The 26,359-nt window shown below is 36.5% G+C and overlaps 1 protein-coding gene across 2 annotated transcripts in view; it reads left to right on the top strand.

The window, feature by feature from the left end:
• Positions 1-26,359, top strand: part of ZFAND3 (zinc finger AN1-type containing 3) — a 332,287-nt gene that overhangs the window by 234,741 nt on the left and 71,187 nt on the right. For both annotated transcript variants that reach the window (XM_017522551.2, XM_017522550.2), the window contains exons 3-4: positions 3,573-3,755; positions 24,628-24,693. In XM_017522551.2, the coding sequence (XP_017378040.1) occupies positions 3,573-3,755; positions 24,628-24,693 (249 nt within the window). The remainder of the gene's footprint in view (positions 1-3,572; positions 3,756-24,627; positions 24,694-26,359) is intronic.

Below are 26,359 nucleotides of genomic sequence, written 5' to 3'. Positions count from 1 at the left end.
CAGTTGAATTTGTATGTTAGCCTGATGATGTTATGACATCATCAGCCTGTGCAGATATAGAAAAGGCAAAGAAGGAGTGTGGGTTAAAAGAAGGTACCCTCTGTCAACTGCTTATTCCTAAAAGAATACCTGAAGTTCTGAACTGCCAGTTCACAAAAGAAAACTTCAAAGTACCTGAGCATGAAAGGAGCATGGCAAGCATGGGCTGAAGAGCGTATGGGTGGAACCTGGTATTAATAATTGTCTTTAGACACCAACATCCTTTACCTTCAAAGGGTTTATTGTGCCTGAGTGAGTGAGTTTCCGTATATGCATCTGTCTCCATGCATTGGGATTGTGCTAAATGGTACAATGATGACTCAGTTTCCGTTCTTTCAGGACTGTATAACATTTCCAATGAAATGTTAGATACTTGTGGGAGGGACACAGTGATTATTGACATAAGAGAGCTAATGAGATGACATGACATAGAAGAAGCATTATTGCAGTATTTTTATTCCATTGATATAGTACCTTTTTCTTGAAGGTGCTGTACAAATAACACTGAGGTAATAAGGCATTTTTAAAATGTCAAAACGGAAGAACAAGAAAGTGGCTAGGAGAAATACACAGAAAAGAAGCAGTGGGAGCTTTAGAGCACTGATCACCTTAGCAGTTACTAACTGGCTACATTCATTGCACTCACTAATGGTGCTAGAAATGGCTAGAGGTTTGACATGGAGGTCTCTTCGTTGGGCCATTCTGGTGATCACAACGCGACATCCTGTTGTGATTGCAGACCATGGGCTTTGTTGTCAAATGGACCTGTCCTTGCTACTTATTAGCTGTTAACTTGGAACAAGTTACCTAAACTTCCTGAACCTAAATTCCTTTATCATTAAAATGATGTTACTTATACCTACCTTATTAGGGTTTCCCTGAGTATTAACATAAATAAGTCATACACATAAAACATTTAGTTAGGTGCCTGGCATATAATAAATGCATCATAAATGCTACCTATTCTTATGCTTAGAATATGTCAAAAGGCAGTGATTCTGATGAAGTTACGGAGTATGATATCAACACTTCCCTGTGGTTCGAATGCTATATCAAGTTGTAAGGATCTTGTACTTCTCTGAATTAATATAATCTGTACTTCATAGAGTAGATTAGATTTTTTAAATATATAGAGAATATAGAAAATAATCACACTGAGATACCTACCAACAGCTTAAGAACTAAAAAAAATTACGGAACAGGATAGAAGACCCGTTCTTCTCCTTATTTTTCCCTTGGCTTGAAAGAGGTAGCCTCTATCCTAAATCTAGCCTCTATCCTGAATTCCTTGAGTGTTTTTATCTTGTAATTATTATCATTCATGTATCCATAAACAATATATGGTATTCTTAACATATTTTAAATTTTTATATGAGTATTATAATACTGTGTACCTTTTTCTGTAGCTTGCTTGCTTTTCTCAATATGCTTTTTGAGATTTTTCTGTTTTACTTGTAGCCTTATTCACTTAATCGCTGTAGAGCATTTTAAAACCAACTTTCTATTAATGGACATTACCTGTCTTTGGATATTTTTGTGTGCCTGTCACCACACCACCCTTCCTCAATCTATCATGTAACTGCTATTCTGAATTACATTAATATTTGGGGACTTTGAAAAGGTTTAAGGCCAGGTGCAGTGGCTCATGCCTGTAATACCAGCACTTTGGGAGGCCAAGGCAGGCAGATCATGAGGTCAGGTTTCGAGACCAGCCTGGCTAACGTGGTGAAACCCCATCTCTACAAAAGTACAAAAATTAGCCAGGCATGGTAGCGTATATATCTAGGGATTAGATGACTGGGGTGTAGGTAGTGTATGCACTTGTAATCCGAGCTACTTGGGAGGCTGAGGCAGGAGAATTAGCCTGAACCCAGATGGGAGAAGTTGCAGTGAGCCAAGATCATACCACTGCACTCCAGCCTGGGTGACATAGCAAGACTCTATCTCAAAAAAAAAGGGAGGGGGGCTTAAGCATACAAATCCCAAAACAGTATATCTGAGTTTTGACTGTTATTAAGGTTTATATAAAATAGCACAGTCTACTGTTATTTAGTGGCTTGCTTTTTTCCCTCAACTTCATGATCGTGAGATTCATTCATGTTGATGTATGTGACAATAGTTGTTTCCATTATGTACATTATTCCATTGTTTGTGCCATTATTTATAGACCTTAAGGCTTTTTCTGACTTAATATTCTTGTACATGTCTCTTTGAATATGTGTGTTGAGTTTCTCTCAGGTGTATATCTAGGGATTAGATGACGGGTGTAGGTAGTGTATGTGTATTTTTATCTTTACTGGATATTGATATGTAATAATTTCATTAATTATAAGTATTTTATAATTTGATTTCACCCATGAGTTTAGAATGTTTTTGTTTATTTTTTGGGGGAATTTCCAAGTATATAGAATTTTTTTCTTAGTAGTATTTAACTCAGTTGCCCTATGGTCAGGTATTGTCTCTATCTTAGTAATTCTTTGGCATTTCTTGAGACTTTTGGTTTGTATTCTAATATGTGGTCAAGATTTAGCCAGGTTTTAATCACTTTTGTAAATATTCCATGTGCTTGAAAATGATTCATTCTCTAATTGTTGTATACTTGGTCTTTGTATGCTTATTATTTTGTGTGAGAGGTATATTAAAATCGTCCCCTGTAGGAAATTTGTCAGTTTCTTGTGAATATAACCATTTTTGCTTTAAGTGCAATTGGCCCTTGAACGACAGAGTTTGAACTTTGTATGCCTGCTTTATACTTGGGGATTATAGGACTCCCTTGCATATACCCGAATCTGCATACTCAAATCCATCAATCTGCACTGCAGAACCATCGTATATGGAAAGTAGACCTTCCATATATGAGTTTTGCATCCCGTGAATGTTGTATTTTTGATCTGCATTTGGTTGGAAAGAATCTGCGTATAAGTGGACCCACACGGTTCAAACCCATGATGTTCAAGGATTAACTGTACTTTAACATTTTGTTTATCCTTTCATATTTATGTTTTTATTATGTCCCTTGTAAATTGAATATAACTTGACTTTACTCCAAATTGTCTATCTTTTAGCTGATAAATTCAGTCTGTTTACATTTATTACCATTACTGACTTATTTATACTTACTGCTACCATCTTGTTATGTTTTCTGTTTACTCTGCTGCTTTCTGTGCCGCCTTTTTTCTTACGACCTTTCCTTCTGAAAAGTTTGAAAAACTGTTCTTTATTCCCTTTTCCCTTCAACTGATTACCCTTAAATTTTTAACATGCATCTCTGGCTTTGCAGAGCCGAACAATTAAAATCAGTATGTCTGCATTCTTCTGAATAATAAGAGACCTTGGAAAACTTTTAACTCCAGTCACCTTCCACTAATCTTAAATGTTTTTGACCGGTGTTTTACTTCCATGGTTTTTTAATCACCCAGATCAGTCTTTTATTATTGCTGTTGTTGCATCTAACTTTTTATCAACTTTCATTGTTTTCTAATCCTCAGAGACAGTGAACTCCTTAATTAAGCTGATTTTCTGTTTTTCTTCAGATTTTCAAAAGAAACAACCAGACGATGATTCCGCTCCAAGTACAAGTAACAGCCAATCAGATTTGTTTTCTGAAGAGACCACCAGTGACAACAACAATACCTCGATAACCACGCCAACTCTTAGTCCCAGCCAGCAGCCGCTTCCGACAGAACTGAATGTAACTTCACCAAGTAAAGAGGAGTGTAAGTGCCTAGCTTCTGAGGGTGGTAGAGAGAGCAGCTTAAGAACCTTGGCATAAGCATCTTGGTAATGCCGGAAAAAAGCAGCACTTCTTTTATTTATTTATTTATTTTTTAATTTTTTTTTTCTTTACAACAGTCAAGACTTTCTATCAAGTAACAACAGCCCTTCTTTTAATTCAGGATAAGTGTCCACATGCAACGCCCAAGCCCAGCAAGTTAGAGAATAAGTTTCAGACATTCCTGAAGAGATAGCCTTTTATACCTGTCAAAATATGTGAAGTTTTGAACCAGTCTAGAGAGCAGTGGTTCTCACCTATGGCTGTACATTAGCATACAGTGGGGATTTTTAAAACAATTTAAATCTTTAGCACCATTCCCTAATTCTCATTTAATTGATCTGGAGGGAAGCCCAGAGATCCGTTATTTTTAATTCTGCAGAGGATTCTAATGTACAGCAAAGGACCAGTAGGGATTCTAACCCTAATTTAGGAGCCTTGAATTGAAACCTTACCTCTGTCACTAACTAGGCTTTGACTGTTTCTAAGCATTCAACTGAGGTAACACTATATTTCTTAGAACATAGGTTTTTAAAGGAAGGAGGAGATGGTATTACTCTTCTGTAAGTCTTCAGTGTTAGAATGCTATTATGTAGGTGATATAGAAGTTTATTTTCTACTTAATATATATATTTTTTGAGATGAAGTCTCACTCTGTTGCCCAGGCTAGAGGGCAGTGGCTCCATCTCAGCTCACTGCAACCTCCGCCTCCTGGGTTCAAGCGATTATCCTGCCTCAGCCTCCTGAGTAGCTGGGATTACAGGTGTCTGCCATCATCCCTGGCTAATTTTTGTATTTTTAGTAGAGACAGGGTCTCACTGTGTTGGCCAAGCTGGTCTTGAACTCCTGACCTGAAAACTGATACTATTTGTTAAAAATTATAGGGATATTATGACATAGCAGGTTTTGCCTTTTAAAAGCTCTGCTTGGCCAAGGCAGAAGGATTGCTCGAATCGAGGAGTTTGAGACCAGCCTAGGCAACATGGTGAGACACTGTCTCTACCCAAAAAAAAAAAAAAAAAAAAAATATTAGCCAGGCATGGTGGTGTTTGTTTGTCATCCCAGCTGCCTGGGAGGCCGAGGCAGGAGGATCTCTTGAGCCCAAGAGTTCAAGGTTACCGTGGATTATGGTCTAACCATTACACTGCAGCCTGGTGAGACCTGGTCTTTTTTTTTTTTTTTTTTTTTTAAAAAGCTAAATTGAAATTTAGTATTTCAAGTTTAATGAATATCAAGAAGCACAGGTTAGAATGTTTTGTGTTCTGTTTACTAACTTTCGAAAGGTTAGCAGGAAACAGATAGATACTTACCTAAATCTATGTCAGTATTTGGTAATACTGAGACTATTAAATAAGCAAGGTCATAGTCCTTGTCCTCAAAGAATTTGAAGGGGAAATTAAATATATTTGTTACAGTATATAATGGTTATCAACCAGGAGCGATCTTCCACCCAACAGCCCCAGAACATTTGATGGTGTCTGGAGGCCAGGGATGCTGCTAAATGTCCTAAATGTCCTACATCACATAGGACAGTCCTTTGCAACAAAAAATTATTCAACTCGCAGTGCCAGTAAAATGCTGAGCTTGAGAAACTCTGATACATGTTTGCCTATACCCATGTTAATGGTCCTTATATATTAAAGAGAGCAAGTGTTGAAGGACATTGACTTACTGAGGAAGTGGTATTAAAGATGGATAGAAGGTGGTGAAGAGACATGCCAGACAGAGTAGAATGAGCTGTAGAAGGAAAGTTGTATGGAGTTTCTTAATGGCAAATGACTCTCTTAGGGCCATTTATGGAAGAGAATGAAGGACAAGGCTGGAAGAGTAAATTGTGGCCAAGACATAGAGGTGTAAATGTCCAGCTAAGCTATTTGGACTTGAGACAGAAGCCATGTTTTTGAGCAGAGGAAGTGATATTATTACAGTTCTTTGGAGAAGTAACCTTGGTTATATTGAAAATTGAAAGGATTAAACAGGAATAACATTGCAAAGAGAGAATTTTTAAAATATTATAACTTATTGAATAGAGGCCAGGGCAGATGTAGAATTCATGTAAGCAGAGGAAAAAAAAATGGTGAAAATAGTAGTGGTCATGCTAAGGCAGTAGATTTGTTTTGTTTCCAAAAATCTATTCAAGGTCATGTACTTATTGAGGAGCTGATGACAGCCTCTTGTCTTAGAAAAATATATACCATCCATTTATACCCAATTTTGCATAAAATTTATCTGCAGCTTATTATGGCCCTTGGATTAAGAACTCCTGGTCTAAGGAAAAGGTTGTTCAGGATCTTAATCTGGTGGAACCTGGACTGGATTCATGCATACCAGGATCAGGCCACAGCAAACCAATTCAAGCAGCCAAAATGCATGTGAGGCTAACAGTAGCTACCATTTATTGAGCACTTTATGTATCAGTCATTATTCTACATGTATATTTTCTCATTGTTCCTCGTGATAATCCAGTGAGGTAGATACTGTCATTATACTAATTCTATAGATGAGGAATTCGACACAAAAAGGATTAAGTAATTTGCCTGTGGTGACAAACTAATAGATACCAAAACCACATTCAGATTTAGGCATTTGGCTTCAGAGTTCATATTTTTAATCAGTTAATTCACAATGTGAAATATAACTGTCACAGGGATTAATATTTGTGTGGGCAAGAAGAATGCTTTCTCTCTGTGTAATTAAGATATGCGGGAACCTACATCATAACCAAAAATTACTTGCCAGTTTAGGCCACTGTAGACTGCTATGGTTTTTTTTTTTAAATATGAATACCTTCAGCCTGATTAAGGATGTCTAGTTCCACTAGCTTCATTTCCTTTCTCTCTCTTTTTGGTGATATCATTGCTTTGAACCATTGTATGTTCATCTTAGAGTTATACTCTTTGAAGCTAATCTCTTTCCTAATTCCTCAAGTTTTTACAGATCTAGGGAAATGAGATTTGCCAATTGGAGATACGGTGATGACTTAAGTTTGTATTGTGTGCAACTGGTTGAGTTGGATTTTCAGGGGAGAGAAGTCAAGGTAGACTTCATCCACATGAGGATGAAAGTTTAAGCCATAGGGGTTAAATGAGGTTGCCAAGGGTGAGAGCAAAGAAAAGCAGTGAGGATAGACCTGTAAGTGAAACCTCTACACTTAGGGAGCAAAAAGGATAAAGGAGGCAACTGAAGAAGTCAGGAGGAGAATGATGGTGGGCAAGGTCACAAAAGCCAAGGAACAAATTTCAGTGTAGAGTGTGGGCTTTAATAATAATAATTATAATGTTAGCTCATATTTATGAAACATTTTCTATATTCTAAACATTCTTCTAAGTTCTTTAGATGCAGTAACATTTAATTTTCAATGTAGCTTATTAGGGTAGGTGCCTTTATTATACTTGTTTTTATAGATGAGGACATTAAAGCTTAGAGAGGTTCATTAACTTTCTGCCCAAAGTTGCAGAGCTATTGCATGGCAGTGCAGCCCATGTGCTAACGCATGAATTTGGATCCAGAGCCTGCACTTTCAGACACTATAGTATATTGTCACAATATTATGAAAATGCTGCCAACGCTGTAAACTGACAAAGAAGCACTTGAATTTGGTGATCATAAGATGGATTACCTAAATAAACTATTTAACAAACTATTTCAGTGGTTTGTATATTCATTTAGCATCTTTGCTGAGTGCCTGCTGTATGTTAGACACTAAGTTAAGTGCTGAGTATAGAAATGAATAAGATTAGGTCTTTATACACAAGGAGGTCACCTTTTTGACTACATATGCTTCTCCCTGAGAGTCTGACTTGTTTTCCCAAACAGGGGCATAAGCATTTTGGGGTGGAAGGGAGGAAGTAGCTAGTAGTGGTTAACCTGCATATCATTTGCAAAGGTTTTTCAGGTCGTGTTTGCCGCCTCACTTAAGTTGAAACCAACTGTGCTGGAGTGAGGAGATATGTGCCAGATTTGGAGGTTGCAAATATGGGGATAAGAGAAGTGACCCTGGGTTTGTTAAAAGCTGTCAGGGTGGATGCTTTAAAAGTCAACAGGAGATAAAGTGATTGCCTAGTACCAGTGAAGGCCCAGGTGAGACTAGGCAGCCTGATCCATCTGCATCTTGCACATTTCTTTAGCTGTGATCTGCCAAGGTGATGAAGGATGGAGGAAAAGGCAGCAGGAGATTGCCTGTGTTGATATTTTAGTATCCTCAAGGGAGCAGAATTTCATCTGTGGGTTCCTTCTTAGCTTCCCCTAAAGAGATGTAGAGAAATGAGATGTAGCAGTTGCTGGAAAATGGGTTTGGGATGCCAAATGCAAGTACCACAAAATTTGTAAACTATTTAGTGGTCATGGATCCACTGTTTTTGCATAGAACTGGAAGTGCTACATTTTCTTTTGGGCTTGTGAAAAGGTTTTGTTTTTTTTTTTCCTAATATACAAGAAAATGGATTTTGCTTAAATCTGCTTTCATCCTCTTACTATCAACATGATCTTGAACTATGAACATATCAACAGAAGGTGGTGAGAGTCTGGGTACATTTTATTTTGAAAAGACTGCAGATAGAACAATAACTATTGACAAAAGTATGTCCAGCTTAGAAATAGGACTGATTTTTACCCAAAAGAATTTCTTAATATACTTCCCTGAAGGTAAATAAAGCAGATATCCAAAAGCTCTAAGTGATATTTCTCTATCCAAATATAAACATATGTCTCCCTGTCCCAAACTGTGTGTACTTGCAGAAGAGTCCATGGAGCTTAGCCATTGGAAGCCTTTTCCAAAAATAATGTAAACAAAATTCAAATAGTGACTAAAGGACTTGTCACAGCATTTAAATGCTATAATAATGGTAACAGCTCACAGCAAGTATACTTACTAAGTATCAGGCATTGTTCCAAGTACTTTATATGCACAGTCATTCCTCATTATACACAGGGGATTCGGCGCATACTCAAGTCTCACAATCAGCCATGTGGAACCCACTTATATGAAAAGTTGGTCCTCCATATATGTGGTCAATTCTGTATTTTCAGTCTGTGTGTGCTTGAAAAAATTGTGCATCTAAGTGGCCTGCACGGTTCAAACTGGTCTTATTCAAGGATCAACTGTAGTAACCCTCTTTATCTTCATAATTACCCTGTAAGATAGGTACTTCTAGTGTATCCATTTCACAGGTGTGAATATGGAGGTACAGGATGATTGATTATCTTGCCCAAGATCACAGAGCACTCTGGCTCCAAAGTCCTGGCTCTCTGCTACCACACCATAGCTGCCATTCTCTGTTGTGATTTATGGTTGAAAGGACATTGCTTGCAAATTATGCTATACAGTGGAAGGTGTGTTGGACAAACTCTTAAAAAAGAATAAAACATTTCTTTGTGCTTTTGCTACTACCTATTTACTGTTCTCCCAATTTCCAGATTTTTTTCTAAGGGAGATGGAGTGTGATTTGTAGTTAAGTTTTTTGAACCAACTTTTGCAGAGAGAAAGGATAATGCCAGGTTGTAGTTAGAATGCGTCAGTTGTTGTCGTTCTTAAGGTACAGGCAGATGACTGCCCACCCTAAGTTGGAGTCTTAACAGATTAGACTTACAAGATACAAAATCCCCTGTTATTCTTTATGCAAGTCAGCTTTTCTATTGTCATGCTTTTAAAGGCCTGAGAATCCCTATTTATGACCTGTTTGGGAGGCTTGTGGTGTGCATGTCTACCTGAGTTTTGGGGTTTTTCTTCCCAGTCTCACTAGCATATTGGATGGAAATGGAGGTGTTAGAGGGGTCATGGCTGGTCTTTTTCTTTATAGGCAGAAGAGGAAGAGAACTGATATCTACTGCTAGGGAAGATTAATGTCAAGAAATGGACTTGTTTTCAAATAGTCCGACATTCTAAACTGGCAGTTAGAGAGTACCTATCTCATACAGAACACTCTTCTAAGCTCTGTGGAGGCACATATTAAGAATTAAACAGCAACCAGCACTTATATAAAACCATAGTTTATAACAGGGGTTGACAAGCTATAGCCCACAAGCCAAATCCAGCCCATCACCTAGTTTTATGCTGCCCAAAGCTAGAGATGATTTTTACATTTTTAAACAACTGAAAAAAATAGTATTTTGTAAAATGTGGGAATTATATGAAATTCCTAATTTAGTGTTCATAAGTAAAATTTTATTGGCACATAGCCCCACTCGTTTGTTTATGGATTGTCTGTGGCTGCTTCTGTGATATGTAGCAGAGTTGGATAGTTGCTGTGGAGACCCAATGGCCTATTACAGAAGAAGTTTGCAAACCCCTGTTTTACAGAGTATTTTGATGCACATGTTCCTAGGATCACCTTGACAGTGTGCAGCATAGGTAGGGCAGATATTCTCCTTCCTATTCTATACATGAAAAAGGGAGGTTTAGATAGTGACCCTCCTTAAGTCCCATCACAGGGCCTGAACTCAGCTCTGGGCCTTTTGCATGTATACTACAGGACTCTGGTTTTTTTCCTACTCTTCTCTGCTGCATCTACCTAAGACATACTTTTGTTGTAGCAAAATAAAATATACAGAAAAAGTGAGAACCATTTCAACTGGCATGTTAGTGAGGATTTTTAATGACTAACACTTCATTTCCAGGTATTGACTGGATTTTCCTTTAGTACGACACTGATTCCCAAAATAGAAATTTGAGAACATACTTTTTCTCTAGTTAAATTAATTTGGTTGAAGAGAGATTTCCATTGTTTCCTTGGAAACTGGTTTCTGGTGATATCCTAGCGCCCTCAGGGGTTTTTAAAAAATGGTAGTACCTTTTAACAGATGTCCTTGCTAGAATGCCCCTGGGTCTCTGAACATCCATTGGACGTCATTGGCTACACATCTTAATTTCTGTCTGACAAGCCTTAATCTGTTCCCTGGAAATTTAGTATCACTACCACCAAGTGGCTCAACTTCTGATTTGTTTGTTTTTACCAATTAAATTTCTAATCTCTAAATGAAACCGGTGTTCCCTTTTTCAGACTGTGCCTATTTCAAGATGCCGGATATTGGGCACAACAGGCTGGTTTCTTCTAGTAAAGCATTAAAAATATCACCTATTAAAAAATATTTTATGACTTCCTGCTGGGCTGGTTTTAAGTGAAATACGGTGGGGAGATTTATTTACAGTTCTCTGTGTGTGTGTCTTTCTCTTCCCTTTTCTCTAACGAAGCTCAAGGCATCAGGCCGTTTATCAGAGATAATTATACAACAGATGGAGTTTTTCTGATATATAATAGTCTCAAAGTGGAAGATTCTTTCCCATAATGAAGAATGCCCAAACTTTAAATGTCTCTTTTGATTTTAATTTAACGGTGTTTTTTTTCCCCAGTGCATTTATTTATTTATCCTAAAGCTGTTTCTGCAAAGCATGCTGCTTTTATTAGGGCTGTGTTCTGAAAAGATTAATACTTTGCAGTACAGTATGATAATGTACAGTTATATGCTGAATTGAAGTGGAGAGCTATAATTTATCAAAAATCAGTGTGTGGGATCATTAAGTTAATCTCTGTCAAAATATAAGACTTGAACAGTGCAGCAGTGTTTTCTTATAGAAATTATTTCTGTTCTATAATGTCAGCTGGGTAGGAACTTGTTAAAGCACTGGTAGTGTCATCTGACCTTCCATTTGTAGTCAAAGTAAGAAGCAAATTAAAGCAAAGCCATAATTTTTAAGTTATTCATTTTCCTGGCTTGCTTTTCTTTTTCATAACTTTTCATCCTATTTTTAAGTATACTAGTAAAGCATGACTATATTCTCAATTTTTTCATTACAAAGACACAGGTTTAGATAGAATAGAACATGAAAATATTCTAATATTTCATCAATTACCATCACCCAATTCCTACTTTTTACAGAAATAACCATTGTTTATTCATTTTGGGGTTATATTTTTTCTCTGCAGCTGTGAACATGTTTGCATATAAGATTTATTTTTATATAAATGAGAGCATCCTATATATATTGTTTTGTAACTTGCTTTTTAATGCATTTTAGAGAGCTTTCCAAGTCCACTCGTGGAGATTGGCCTTACTCCTGTATAATATTCCATATTATCCTTACTAGCCTTTACTCTTTTCTCTGGAGGCTGTTTCTAATATTTCACAATTATAAGCTATGTCAAGTAACTATTTTTGTACATGGCTAATGGTGCACATGTTATTCTTCCATGGTAAATACATGGAAGAGAAACTAACAAGTCAGAGAATATATATATTTTTAAAATTTTGATCTACATGGCAATATTACTCTTCAAAATGACTGAATGACTTTATATTCCTAAGAATGATGTTTGAGAGTGATTGTTTACCACAGCATTACCAACATTAGGTGCGGTTTCTTCTTTGTTTCTTTCTCTTTTTTTTTGGTAAGTTGGGCAAAAGAAGAGCTCATCTTAACTTGTGTTTTCCTGACATCTCCTGATAGTGAGATTGAGCACAGTTTTATATGTTTATTAGCAATTTGTAAGTCTCTAGTGATTTGCCTGTCAGTGTTGTTCTTTGCTTATTTATTTTTTATTAGCTCTTTTTTTCTTACTGATTTGTAGGAATTCTTTATATGTGTAACAAATTCTGGATAAGTATTTCTTAGATTTATTGCCAGTTTATTTCGGTATGTTACTTGGCTTTTATTTTTCACTTGGGTGCCTTGTATTCATTAGAATTTTTTAAATTTTAATATACGTCTGTTGGTCTTTTGTCTTCAGTTTTGTGCCTTTCTTAGAAGGCTGTCTGAATCACAGACAGTCATATTTTTCTATATGTTTTTAATACTTTTGTAGTTTATCTTTTTCTGTCGTTAGCTCTTGAACCCATCTGGAATCTATTTGGTATTTAAGACACAGGGATTATAACCAGTTATGCAAAAACCATTCATTGAATGGTCCTGGTTTAAAATGCTAATACTATTACATAAACATAGATCTGTTCGTAGGCGCTTCGTTTTATTGGTCAACCAGTATAATCCTGAAACTGGCATATAGCTTTTAGTGTGTATCAGTATCTTCTGATTTGGATTATATTGAATATATAGATTTATTTAAAAATAATTGACATTTTAATAAACTTTTGGGTCTTCTCATCAAGGAATATAGTTTGTCTTCATTTATTCAAAACCTTCTTCTGTGTTCTTGACAAGAGAATGTCATCTCTCTGCACAAGTTTAGAGACTAAACTCCAAATTAGCAGAGGGTTTATTTTATGCTTCCTTGCTCTATGCCAGAACACCTAGCACGCTGCTAGCATAGTACCCATTCAATGCTTACTGATTTAAATATTTAGGAAAAGTTTTGTTTTTAATTTTTCTTACGTTCAGAAACCAATTTTTTTGTGTTTTGATACATTAAAGGAGGGACTTCTCATTGCCTATACCTGATTTTTGAATAGCTGCTTAATATTATTTTACAATTTTCTGTACCATACAGTAATCCTAAGACAAAGCAACTCAAAAGAAAAGGCAGAGTCCCTACCAGATTTTGAAAATTTGGTTGCTTTGTGGTGGTGACAGTTGATCTCAGACTTTTGGAATAATGGGAGTCATTTTCTGTTTCTCTCCTTCTCTCTCTTTCTCTCTTTCTTTCTTCTGTACAAATAGGCACTTGCCTTTTGTAAAATAACCATTTTTGCTTGTTGGTATTTATCACCTAAATTTCCCTCTTCAAGATTCCCCTTTGCAAGAGAGAATACTGGCAAGCTTTTAATACTTGTTTTCAAAGGTCCCTTAAGAAGTCTGCAAATCTGAAAGGTTAGTTTCCCAAAAGATAACCTCAGGCACATGTGAGATTATACAATTACTGATATTCAAACTAGGTTTTGAAGCAACGTCATCACTGTCCCCCCTGCCCCCAGTATGGATTTCTTTAAATGTTCTTATTAAATTAAATGTTCTGTACTTCTCTGTGAAAGTAAAGGTCATAGTAAACAGCCACACTTCACATAGCTTTAGCTCTTGAACTTGTCATGTTTTTATTTTGTCTAGGTACAAGTAATAGGTGACACTGTGCTGATTTTAAATTAAATCTAAGCTTTATTTATGACAAAAATGTTTGGCTACAAAAAAAACAATGGCATTTATGTGAATGTGTTGAAGTAGCCATTTTAAGCTTACATAAATATATTTAAATTGTGCTTGTGATCTTCTTTTTAAAAATACAGAGCTGCCAATGCCGTAACTGTACATCTTGTATTCATGGCCTCTATTACTTTATAAACCAGCTCACTTTTTGATCCATCAGAAAGATAATTCTTTAGATTTAATAAAAACAATAGGATGTCACCTTAACGAGGAATTTTTAAAATTCTAAAATATCAGTATTACCCCTTCGCTACATAATTGAAATTGTGACATTTTCAACTATTAGTTGCAAAGAGAGATCCTATTAAGACATGACAGTGTTTCCTTCTGTCTGTAAAGTAGGAAGGTTTGGACTAAGGTAATTTCCATTTAGTGTCACTCATCATATTCCAGCTGTACAGCTAGCTATGGGAGAGGTTCAGCAAAGAGGCAGAGGAGAAGGGCACCTGTGTTCCGAGTTGTTTTTACAAGTCCATGGAGCAGTAACTATGGCCTGAATAGATGTCTTTTTTCATTTTTTCGGAAGCCTTTTAGGAAGAACATGCACCAGTCACTTCCCTTTCTAAGGAAAGCATTGCAGCCTTCTTTCATTTGCTATTGCAGGCTGAGATTTATGAGAATACTCTTACTAGCTGAACTATGTTTAAAAAAAAAATGCTCTTCCAGTGCTGAGTAGTGTCTCCATTAATGTTGTTATGAGAATCATGCTTGTGTTGATGGTAAAATGCAAATGATGCAAATGTAGAAATCGGAGTTGAGCCTTATTTAAGCCTGTAAATAGTCAAAACTGAAGCCTAAATTGGAGAGGTGACAGCCTCAGATTTTGCATTCATATTAAATATGCTTTGTCACAAGGGAAAAACAAAACTGTGTCTAAAATTGTACTGATTTTATTAGCCAGGTGATATTTTGACCTCTGACAAAATGGAGATCATTCTATTTTTATCCCCAAGAGGGTGATGATGTCTTAGAACTGTTAATTGTTGTTGGGCTTTATCACATTTTGAAGTATTGATGATAAGCGTTTGTCAGCATCTTAACATATGGAAAGCTCTGTTTCAGTCATAGGATTCTAGGTGAGAGATTATATCTGACAAACTAAAATTGAACATATTTAACTGCTTACTCAGAATACTTTTAGAGTTCCATGAAACATGTTTTTACTCTTCTTACATAAGTAGCAGAAATGGAATGTCTTGGTTTGAAATTTTGATTAGTTTATTCTACTATCCCTTGCCTTTATTTACTTAACATGTTGTTGAGACTGGGAAAACCTTTTATTGTTATTTACACTTAATGCATCAGTTGGTTTCTGCAAGACTAGAAGTTAGTTGGCATGTAAGGAGTGTGGGAAAATTGGATCTTATATTAACCTTTAGGTTCACTGGTTCTATACCAGTGGTTCTCAAAATGTGGTCCAAAGACCTATAGAGGTCACCAAATCCCACTCAACAGCATCCGTGAGATCTTTCCTTTTCCAACTCCATATGTATGTAATAGTGGGCTTTCTTCATATTCATATAAACAACACATGGAACAGATTAAATACAGATATAGACATGAAAATCCAGGTATCTTCCTTTAAGCCAGGCCACTCTCACTGTTTTTTAAGTTGCAGTTATTTTTCATAAAATAATAAATTTTTATGTTGACATGTAATTATTTTAATTTTAAATTGAAACAGTTTTTGTCAAGTTATGATTTCAAATGGGATATCAGTAGATATAAGCCACATAAACAAGTTTTTGTGTCCTCTGTAATTTTTAAGTGTTAAAAGTTCTAAAGATGAATAAGTCTGAGGACTATTGTGCTAGATGAACATGTAAATATGATGAAAATCAATTTTATTAATTGCATTTCTGAATAGCTAGATATATCTTGTAATTTCTTTTGGTCTGGATCATTTTCATTCACTAGCAAAAAGCATATTTTTAAACATCTCATGTGCTGGATTACCGATATGAATAAGAATGCCTGTGCCCCAAGGTTCGTTCCATTAATGCTATTACAGGGTCAGGAAATAGCATTCCATCCCCTGGCCCCAGTCATGATGTCCACTTTTACTCCTTTAAAGAGTCTGTCAGTACTGGGCAAGTGGAAAGCATTTCTGATTTCAGTTTGCTCGTTCTCTTGTTCCCTGGGGGAAGCTGGTGTGGGTGAATTTTAGTTTTAGTTTTGTTGAGCAAATAGCTAATAATAAGCACACATGTACATACCATAATATTTGTAGAGCTGTCCAGCACTGCATAGGCTTATCTCCTTTTATTTCACTCTTCTTTATTATACTTTGCACATAGTATGGTTTTTTAAAAAATGAAGATCTGTAGCAACACTGAATTGAACACTTCTATTGGTGCCATCATTTCAACAGCGTGTATTCACTTGGAAATTCTCGCAATATTTCACACATCTTCGTTATTAATATTGTCTCTCTTATAGTGCTCTGTGACTAGTGTTACTGTTGTCATTGTTTTTGGGCACCATGAACTATACCCATGTAAGACAGTGAACTTAATCAGTAATGTTGTGTGTGTCCTGACTGTTCCTCCAACCATCCATTCCCCTATCTCTCTCCCTCTCATCAGCCCCTCCTCCATTCCCTGAGACACAATATTGAAATTAGGTTAGTTAATAACCTTACAATGGGCTTGAAGTGTTCAAGTGAAAGTAAGAGTCAGGTATCTCACTTTAAATGAAAAGCTAGAAATGATTAAGCTTAGTGAGGAAGGCATGTTAAAAGCCAAGATAGAGACAAAAAGCTAGACCTCTTGCATCAACTAGTTAGCCAAGTTGTGAATGCAAAGGAAAAGTTCTTGAAGGAAATTTAATGCTACTCCAGTGAACACACAAATGATAAGAAAGTCAAATGGCCTTATAGCTGATATGGAGAAAATTTTCATAGTCTAGGTAGAAGACCAAACCAGCCACAACATTCCCTTAAGCCAAAGCCTAATCCAGAGCAAGCCTCTGACTTTCTTCAGGTCTGTGAAGGCTAAGAGAAGTAAAGAAGGTATAGAAGGAAAGCTTGGAGTTAACAGAGCTTGGTTCATGAGGCTAAGAAAAGAAGCCATCTCTATAAAAGTTCAAGGTGAAGCAGCAATTGCTGATGTAGAAGCTGTAGCAGCTTACCAAAAATACCTAGCTAAGATCATTAACAAAAGTGGCTATACTAAACAGCAGATTTTCAAAATAGATGAAATTACCTTCTGTTGGGAGAAGATGCCACATCCAGAACTTTAAGGAAGAAAAGTCAGTTCCTGGCTTCAAAGGACAGTATGACCCTCTTGTTAGGGGTTAATGTAGCTGGTGACTTTAAGTGGAAGCCAATGCTTATTCTTAAGGGCCCTAGGATCTGAAAATCCAGGGCCCAACTCCAATCTGAAAATCATAGGGCCCTTAAGAATTCTGCTACATCCACTCTGCCTGTGTTCTGTAAATGGAACAAAGCCTGACGACTGCACATCTGTTTATAACATCATTCACTGAATATTTTAAGCCTACTATATAGACCTACAGCTGAGAAAAAAAAATTCTTTTCTAAATATTACTGCTCATTGACAATGCACCTTGTCACCCAAGAGCTCTGATGGAGATGTACAAGGAAATTAATGTTGTTTCCATGCCTGGTAACACAGCATTCATTCTGTAGCCCATGGATTAAGGAGTCATTTTGACTTTTAAGTCATAATTAAGAGGTACATTTTACATCTGATTCCTCTGATGGATCTGGCAAAGATAATGATTCCTCTGATGGATACTGATCCCCTCTGATGGATCTGTCAGAGTAAATGGAAAATCATCTGGAAAAGGCTTACCATTCTAGATGCCATTAAGACCCTTAGTGATTCATGGGAGAAGGTCAAAATATCAACATTAACAGAAGCTTGGAGGAAGTTAATTCCAGCCCTCATGGATGATTTTGAGGGATTCAAGACTTGAGTGGAGGAAATAATTGCAGATGTGGTGGAAATGGTAAGAGAAGTAGAATTAGAAGTGGAGCCTGATGAGGTGACTGAATTGCTGCAATCTCATTATAAAACTTTAATGGATGAGGAGCTGCTGCTTATGGATAAGCAAGAAAGTGGTATTTTGAGATGGAATCTACTCCTGGTGAAGATGCTGTGAGCATTGTGGAAACAGCAACAAAGGATCTAGAATATTATATAAACTTAGTTGAGCAGAATTTGAGAAGATTGACTCCAATTTTGAAAGAAGTCCTATTGTGAGTAAAATCCTATCAAACAACATTACTACAGAAAAATCTTTTGTGAAAGGAAGAGTCAGTTGATGTGGTGGGGTTCATTTTCTTTTTTTAAGCAGTTGCCGCAGCCACCCCATTTTTCAGCAGCTACCACCCTGATCAGTTAGCAGCCATCAACATTGAAGCAAGATCCTTCACTAGCAAAAAAAGCATGAATCGCTGAATACTCAGATGACCGTTAGCATTTTTTTTTTAAGAAATAAAGTGTTTTAAAATTAAGGTATGTACGTTGTTTTTTAAGACAACATGCTGTTGCACACTTAATAGAATTTACAGCATAGTGTAAACATAACTTTTATATGCATTGGGAAGCCAAAAAATTTGTGCAACTCAAACTCTGTTGCCGTATTTACTTTATTGCAGTGGTCTGGAACCAAACCCATAGTATCTCCGAGATAGGCCTGTAATTGTGTTAAGGGGAGTTAAGGTGGAGTGGTCATAAGATTTTTTTGAGAAAGAAGCCCTTCTTAACAAAATAGATTAGCTACCAATAGCAACTTCTGACTCACTTTGAAAATTCCCTTCTCATAAATCCCTAATTTAGATCAAAATAGTGTGAAAGATCATGTGCTGAGTTAGGATTAGAACTTCTAACTCTGAGAGATTAACACTTAGATTCCATAAAATGCTTTGTAAATGATTTGATTTGGAAGTTTCATTTGGAGAAATTAGAGGGCTATTATCTGTGTTGAAGAATTCTTTAGATTCTCAGTATATCTTTATGTATCCTTGTTTTTAATCGATGGTGCTTTTCAAACTCAATTATGTAGACAGATTAGGTGTGTCCTTTGTGATTAAAACAATTCATGAATTGCAGGTTTAGGGTGAGGTTGGAGATTAGGATTTTCTTTCCTGAAGATGACTTTTCTTGTGCATTCTAATATGTACCTGATACTCGTTAAATACTGTCAATTTTTTGCTATTTTAAATCTCCATGTGTATATTAATGGCAAAAGAAGGAATATTTTACTGCTCAGTAAGTATATATTGTTTGAATTTTTTGAAGATAATTTTACATTCTTAACATGGACACATCAGGAAACAGTATAGTTTATTTCACTATCTCCATTCCATAGATTTTTTTGAGGTTTATTTTGTCCTTTGTTTTGTTTTTGTTTTTTTTAGAAGAAGCCTCGTCAAGAAATTCTTGATAAGGTATTCTGAATCTCTCTCTGCCCAGGGAGGGTTAGGAGAAAAAGAAAAGATATTCTGAATCTCAACAGAGGGGAGAGAATTGTAGCTCTTTAATTTATTGTCCAAAATTACCTTTAGAACTGTGAACCTGTAACAGTGAGATGCTGCAAAGGTAAACAATGTACAGATTATGATAGAGTGGAATTGACAAGCTGGTTAAAAAAGGATGATGCATTTTTAATTAGCCCACAGTGCCTTTAATTGATAATTAATTAGATACTGTTACATAAATGTCATGTTAATTAAGTAAGAAAATTGAAGTGTTACAAATCTACAGAAGGAATGGCTATTTTTGTGTATTAATGTTTTACAGTTACCATGAAAGGACTGATAGCAGAATATTTGATTATTGCACTTCTGGCAATTTTTAGCTGACCAACTACTTGATAGTCTGTTTTTTCTCATTGATGTGTTATCTGTGTTGAAGACTTTTTAGCACGTGATTTAATTGCAGCCAATGAGGGCTAGTGGAACCAGGAGCCAAAAATAACCAGTCATCACAGCTGTTTTAACAAAACTTTTCAGAGTAGATTGTTGATCTCTATTTCAAGGTTAAGAAGAAATGCTGTTTTTCTGTATTTACTCCCTGTGGATTTTGAGTGCATGAGAGGCTAAATGCAGCTATCCTCCAAACTCCTGTTCTTGACCTCCTCCTTGAGTTGTGGTCTTCAACTAGCTGATGGGATTGACCACTACATGAGTAGGTAGCCCTGGGTTTGTTGACATGCTCAGAAACTCTGTAGGAGACTGGAAAAATATAAGAATTCTGGTACTTCACTTTGAAATGTGTGTGTTGATACTTAATGGGGTATCTTTATTTAGTCCTGTTTTCTCAGGTTACAGTGAAGTGAGTATGCAGATTTGACCCATGTCTTCAACTTTTTGGGCTGAAGTCAGTACTGTTTCCCCAGGAAAATCTACTACCCTGTTGCAAATGCTGTAACAATTTCCACTTGTTGGGGATACAGCTGAAGAATACAGATTCATGGCTTTCATGTAGAATTGCAAATGGGATCCATAGTGCTGCATTATGTATGACACCTTTAATACGAGAATAGAAACATCCCTAGAAGAAAAGGTAGAATAGTCACTCTTCTCTAGTCACAAACCACAGTTACCAGAGGGTTTATTCACTTGGCAAACTCCAGACTTTAAATTGCAGAAACTTGACGTTTTTTAAGGAAAAAGTCCTCTGAATGTAATATCAAATGCAAAATGCTAGTCTGTTAATAAATATCTCCAGATAATGAAGAAGCTTGAAAAAATTCGGTTATTTAATTTGCTTTAGCAAAAGAAAGCAAAAAGCATTTGTGATGATTGCCTAAAAGTTACTTCAGGCTGGTTAATCTTGATATCATCTGGCTCAGAATCCCAAGAACCTGTCATACCAGGCAAGGAACGTTGTGATTGTTTTAAACATTAATAAACCCAGACTTGTTTTTCCAAACTCATTTGCCACTAATGCAGGCTAGAAGATAATGATTTGAATTGTTCTGTGCTTAGAAATACGTTTATCGTCCCAACCTCAGTCCCACTCAACACACACACATACACACTACATTCACCTGTAGAACCCACAGTCACGAAGAGGCATTCTCACCTTGTTCTTTAGTTACTAGCTCTGTCTATGCTGTTGCTTGTAAAGAAGAAGAAAGGTAAAAAATGGGAGCCAAGTTTACAGTGATTTATGGGGACTTATGCCAGCCACACTCTCAGGCATTAGAAAGCCCGGAAAGGAACTTTGACCCTTACTGTTAACTCTCAAAACTATTTTGTTTGCTGTAACCATCTGTTACTCTTGTTATATTTGTATTGTTGTGGACAGAAACCCGAAAAGGTTTTCCTTGAGTGGCCCCTAATTTCCTGCATTGATTTTAACAGAGTTAATATTTGGAATTACCTGTAATTGTGTAAGGGTAGATACTGTAATTTCCTGTGGCTACTCCTTTTATTTGAGAGTATAGTTTTGGATGACAGCACAATTAGTGTAGAATATATGTGCAGTGCTGATATGCCCCTGTTCTGGATTTTAAAGTGTTTCATGGGTTGTAGTTTGCCAGACCAAATTTAACTCTAAGTTCTCTGTTTATAACATTGCCCAATTATCAAAGCTTGGATATATTATCACTACCAGTTACTCTTGCTGTCAATTTGTCTTGGCTCAACTATGGTTCCATTTGTACTTTACTGTAATGTAGTGAATACATTGGATTGGGTTGTTAGTTTAACAAGCTCTCTGGAGAACACTTTCATGATGATGCATGTTGAGATATGCTGGGTAGCCTTGAAGTTATTTGCAAAAACCTATAGAAATTTATTCACTAGAAATTTTTAAAATAATAAACTCTCAGACTAAAGATGAGGTAAAGATTCTCTTTTGATAATCATCTAGAACATTTGTAAACATGGGGTTTTAATTCATGAGTATCAGCCAGATTTCTTTACGGGTTTTGATTTGACAGTTTCTCTTTTCTCATATAATTCTACTGGATGGATTATTTTATGTCCTTTAAAAAAAAAAGTATTTTGTTAGTTAAGCTGTTACTGACTCTTGTGCACTCTGCAGCTCACAGTGTTGTGGGAACTCAGTGATCTTGGCCAGATACCAAGTTAGGGGTAATCAGAAACTAGAACTGACTGGACTGTTAATATTTACATTGTGCCCAGCTGGTTTAGAAAAGTACACTAATTTGCTCCTATGTCCACCCCAATCTAATACATCAAAATTTCCAGAGTCAGGGCTTGGAAACCTGTGTTTTAAAAAATGATCCCCAGGACTTTCTGGATGTTGGGAATATTCTAATATTTTGATCTATGGTCGTTACACAGCATATATGTGTTAAAATCCTTCGGGATGTACATTTAAGACCTGTACACATCATTCTCTTATTGCATTCTCTCAAATGTTACACCCTAATTTAAAAAGTTCCTCAAAAAAAAAACAAAAAAACCAAACATCGCATGTTCTCACTCATAAGTGGGAGTTGAACAATGAGAACACATGAACACAGGGAGGGGAACATCACACACCAGGGCCTGTCAGGGAGTGGGGAGCTGGGGCAGGGATACCATTAGGAGAAATACCTAATGTAGATGATGGGTGGTACAGCAAACCACTATGGCACGTGTATATCAATGTAACCTTCACATTCTGCACTTGTACCCCAGAACTTGAAGTAAAATAAATATATATATATTTTTATAATATATATATAAATCTGTTACTCTTCTGATTAGGTTAAATAGCTTGCAGTAGTCACTTGACGAATGTTATTAAGCACTCACTGTCTACATAGTCATGACTTAGTAGTAGATATCAGTGTGATTCTTGGTCCTTGGGAACATAAAATCAAGTGGAAGAGAAAGTGGCAATAATACATAATATAAAGATTTATGGTTTATGACACCTTGCTATACAGATGATTAAATTCCATTTTTTTGTTTGTTTTGTTAAACTGAGGATCACTTATTCAAGATTACTCAGCAAGTAGGGAGTGTTTGTCATAGACTTCCCACTTGAAGAGTCTAGTTGAACTGAGTCTTCTAAAAAGCCTATACTTTTCCAGAAATAAGAAGGCTTCAGCCAATAAAAACAAAGAACCCTTACATGGAAGCAGAAGTTACAGCATTTTAAGGAGCTATAGAATATAGAAGCCAGTGCCCAGAGGGTTTTTGAGGATGTTGAGGCTGTGTTAGCTTTGCATGTGCCTCGTTGTCTCTTCATGTTGCCTATTTTCATGTCACAGTTTCCCATTTGAACCTCTGGAATTTTAGTTCATTATGCTTTTTGTGGCGAATCTGACATTTATAGAAAAATTTTCAATTGAAATACTCTGCTCTCTGGTCTGACTTTTGAAACTCTGCAATTTATTCTTGACTCATTTTCAAATTCTTGCATTTCCAAGTAATACAAGCCAATGATGAATGTTCTCCTTCCTGACTGCGTATAGCATATGTTCCATATGTTTTGGCACTCAACCACTTTCCATCTAGCTATTTATTGATGTCATGTATTGTTCTTTATGTACATAAGTTTTGTTTTTTTAAGAAAGATTATGATGATCTCCCTGACTGTGGGGCTAAGCTGTGGTGACACATAGTGGGTGTTTGCTAAGTGTTCTTTGAAATCAACAATGCATGCACTTGGTTTTTCCTCTCTTTTAAACTTTCCCTCTGTCTTTTTACACACACTAAGGGTTGTTGTTGTTATGGCCTTGTTATAGTAAAGAGTAAGCGAAGAGTGAACTCCTTGGGTAGGCTCTCCAAGTCCTAAACCCATTAATCTCGGCAGCACGTGCTCTAGGAACAGGTCTCAGAGCTCTTTGGTCTTGCCCTTCTTTTCAGTGAGTAACTTAAATGATACGAATTCTTGTTGTAGGAGATGCATGACTCTACCAAGTAACCATATTTTCCTTCTGCTAGTTGTAGTCACCTGGAGACCCTTTTTAAAATAAATGTGTAACATTTGCCTGTGTGTTCTATTCCTTTATGATCACCACTGCCCCTCCTAGGGCATGTCAGTGGGGAGTGTTGGGGTATGTATCAATATCAACTTCAGATTGTGCTGAAGATCTTGATTTTACAGAATGAAATTATTGATTTTCAAGCCTTCACTCACCCAGCAACTATGTCTCTTGTATACTCTTGAATTATGCCTATGCATCAGATCTCTGGGCCCGCCAAGATTCCATAAAGGGCCTCTTCATATCATATTTCTTGTAATGAAACTAGATATTCTTTCTTGGTCAGCAGTGTTTTCTTTGTATATGAAAATGATCCTTATTTCTTCTGACAACCAGTTTATTGTTTCTTAAGGACCCTCCCGCTTCTTGTTAAGTAAGGCTAGTTTTTCAGTAAATTCCATGGTAGAGTGACTGCTGAGACACCAGCCTAGGAGAGAGTACTCCTGCTTATCATTCTGTGGAAGAACACATCTCCCAAACTTGTGGGTAATTTCCTCTCACCTAGATCTGAATTCTAATTAAATTGTTATTCTTCAACTTGTTATTATGTGAGATTTGACTTTTTTTTTTAATGAAAAGCATGTTATAATGTAGAAAGACTATGCATCTCTGTAGACTAAATTGCTGAACTAAAATTAGGTCCTTAGAATTAACCCACCACCACCACCACCGTCTTTCCTCCTGCTACTCCTCATGTATATTTGTAGATTGATCTTTTCCTTTTTAAGTTTCTCTTTACTCAGGAAAGCAGCTATATGGTCATGTAAAGGATGTGTCCTGACTGATGCACCTGCCTTTCTGTTTCTAGGTGGGCCATGCACAGACACAGCTCATGTCTCATTAATCACACCAACAAAAAGATCCTGTGGTACAGGTATGTACATCATTCTTATGTGAATTTGTCCTTATTTGAATTCTTTACAGAAGTCAGCAGCTCGTTCTAGCTTGGTGTGCTTGTCAGGGTCCTCTCGTTTCTTCCATCAATTGTGAGGTGATATACGTGCTTAGTATTGACAGTGGAGTATCAGCAGAGATCAGAGTGATGTTCTTGGAGAGTTAGATGGACTGAGTAAATGCTGGCAGCTAGATCCAAGACGGTGGACATCAAAATACACATACTTTCTAACATCTGAAGAACGTTATTAAGACTTAACAGAAATGCAGATCATTGCCCAGTTTGTAACATGTAGCTAATCTGAGGGCCAGGATTGAAATGTTAATGAAAGAAGTTTTAATGTAGGAAATCAGTGTTTTAATTGACTATTGTAGTATTCTAGTATTTTTGGAAAATTATTTTCTGTCATTTGATTTAAGCCATGGATATACTGAGATTTCTCTTTTTAGATGCACAGAGTCCCAAAAACATCTTTGTGCATCTGTGACATTTTTATTAAACATGTAGTCATGAATCTTGTGGCTTTCTAAAGAGCAGTCACAATACCCATTGTTCCCTTTGCCTATAGCTTAATTTATTTTAAGCAATATTTGCCTTTTCTAATAATGGTGTCTGCTATTTAACATATCTCAAGGATTGTATTTGGAAGAGTCAAAATAATTATATTGTTTTTCTAAAGGTCACGTCAGAGTATTTTTCATAACTTAAAAAAAACTCTTGTAACTCCCCGGCAGAAATAGCATAAACTATTTCCATATACAGACTTACACTGAAACCTCAGCTCCTTTTAATGCTCATAGTTTGATGCTAGACCTCAGTCAGGTCCGTGTTTGCATAGTTTCAAAGTAACATCCAGACACTGAACTCTAAACTTAATTATACTCTTCTCTTCCAGATGACCAGCTTTGAGACAGGGTGGTGGGTGTGAGATAGTCTTTTCATGCAGTTATCCCTCCTGTGCCCAGTTTCCAAGCTCCACTAGGTAGAGTAGGTTTCTCTATTTTCTTGAGATAGAGATAGACCACCCTGATTTTAGCCAGTGGGAAGTCAGAGAGCCAACTACCTGCCCATTCCAGCCAGAAGCTTGAAAACATTCAGAGTCCTTTGATTTTCAGTCCAGCACTTCAGATGCATCAGTACTTTAGTCTTTTGTCTTTCCTTCCAACGTTGACCCTCAGAGAAGGGTTTACTGTTAGCATTACCACCATGTTCAGGCAGCAGTCAAGGAGTTGAACCTTGAACACACTGGGTCATCCTGAGAGGTTTGGGAAGGAGACTCATGTACTCAGATGCTGAAACTAGCAGGAAACTCTGGTGAATATCATGTTCTTGTGTCCATCTTTTAGGTAGACCTATTTCCTCCTCTGTGATCCTATACTATTTTGTGTTCCTAAAACTAATAATGATATTTATTATATGCTTATTACATTGCCAGGCACTACTCAGCATACTTTATATACATAGTGATTTAATCTTCAGAACAGTTCTGCAAGATAGTTGTTATTATTCCTCTTTTACAGATGAAAAAATGTGGGCACTCAGAAACTTAAGTATATTTTCTGAGGTAATATTGCTAGTAAGTGATGGAGCCAAGACTTGGACACGGATCCCTTTTTTTTTTTTTTTTTTTTTTTTTGAGACAGAG

Source organism: Cebus imitator, unplaced genomic scaffold, assembly GCF_001604975.1.
Source record: "Cebus imitator isolate Cc_AM_T3 unplaced genomic scaffold, Cebus_imitator-1.0 Scaffold24, whole genome shotgun sequence".
NCBI lineage: Eukaryota > Metazoa > Chordata > Mammalia > Primates > Cebidae > Cebus > Cebus imitator.
This window is presented reverse-complemented; position numbering and strand designations above follow the sequence as displayed.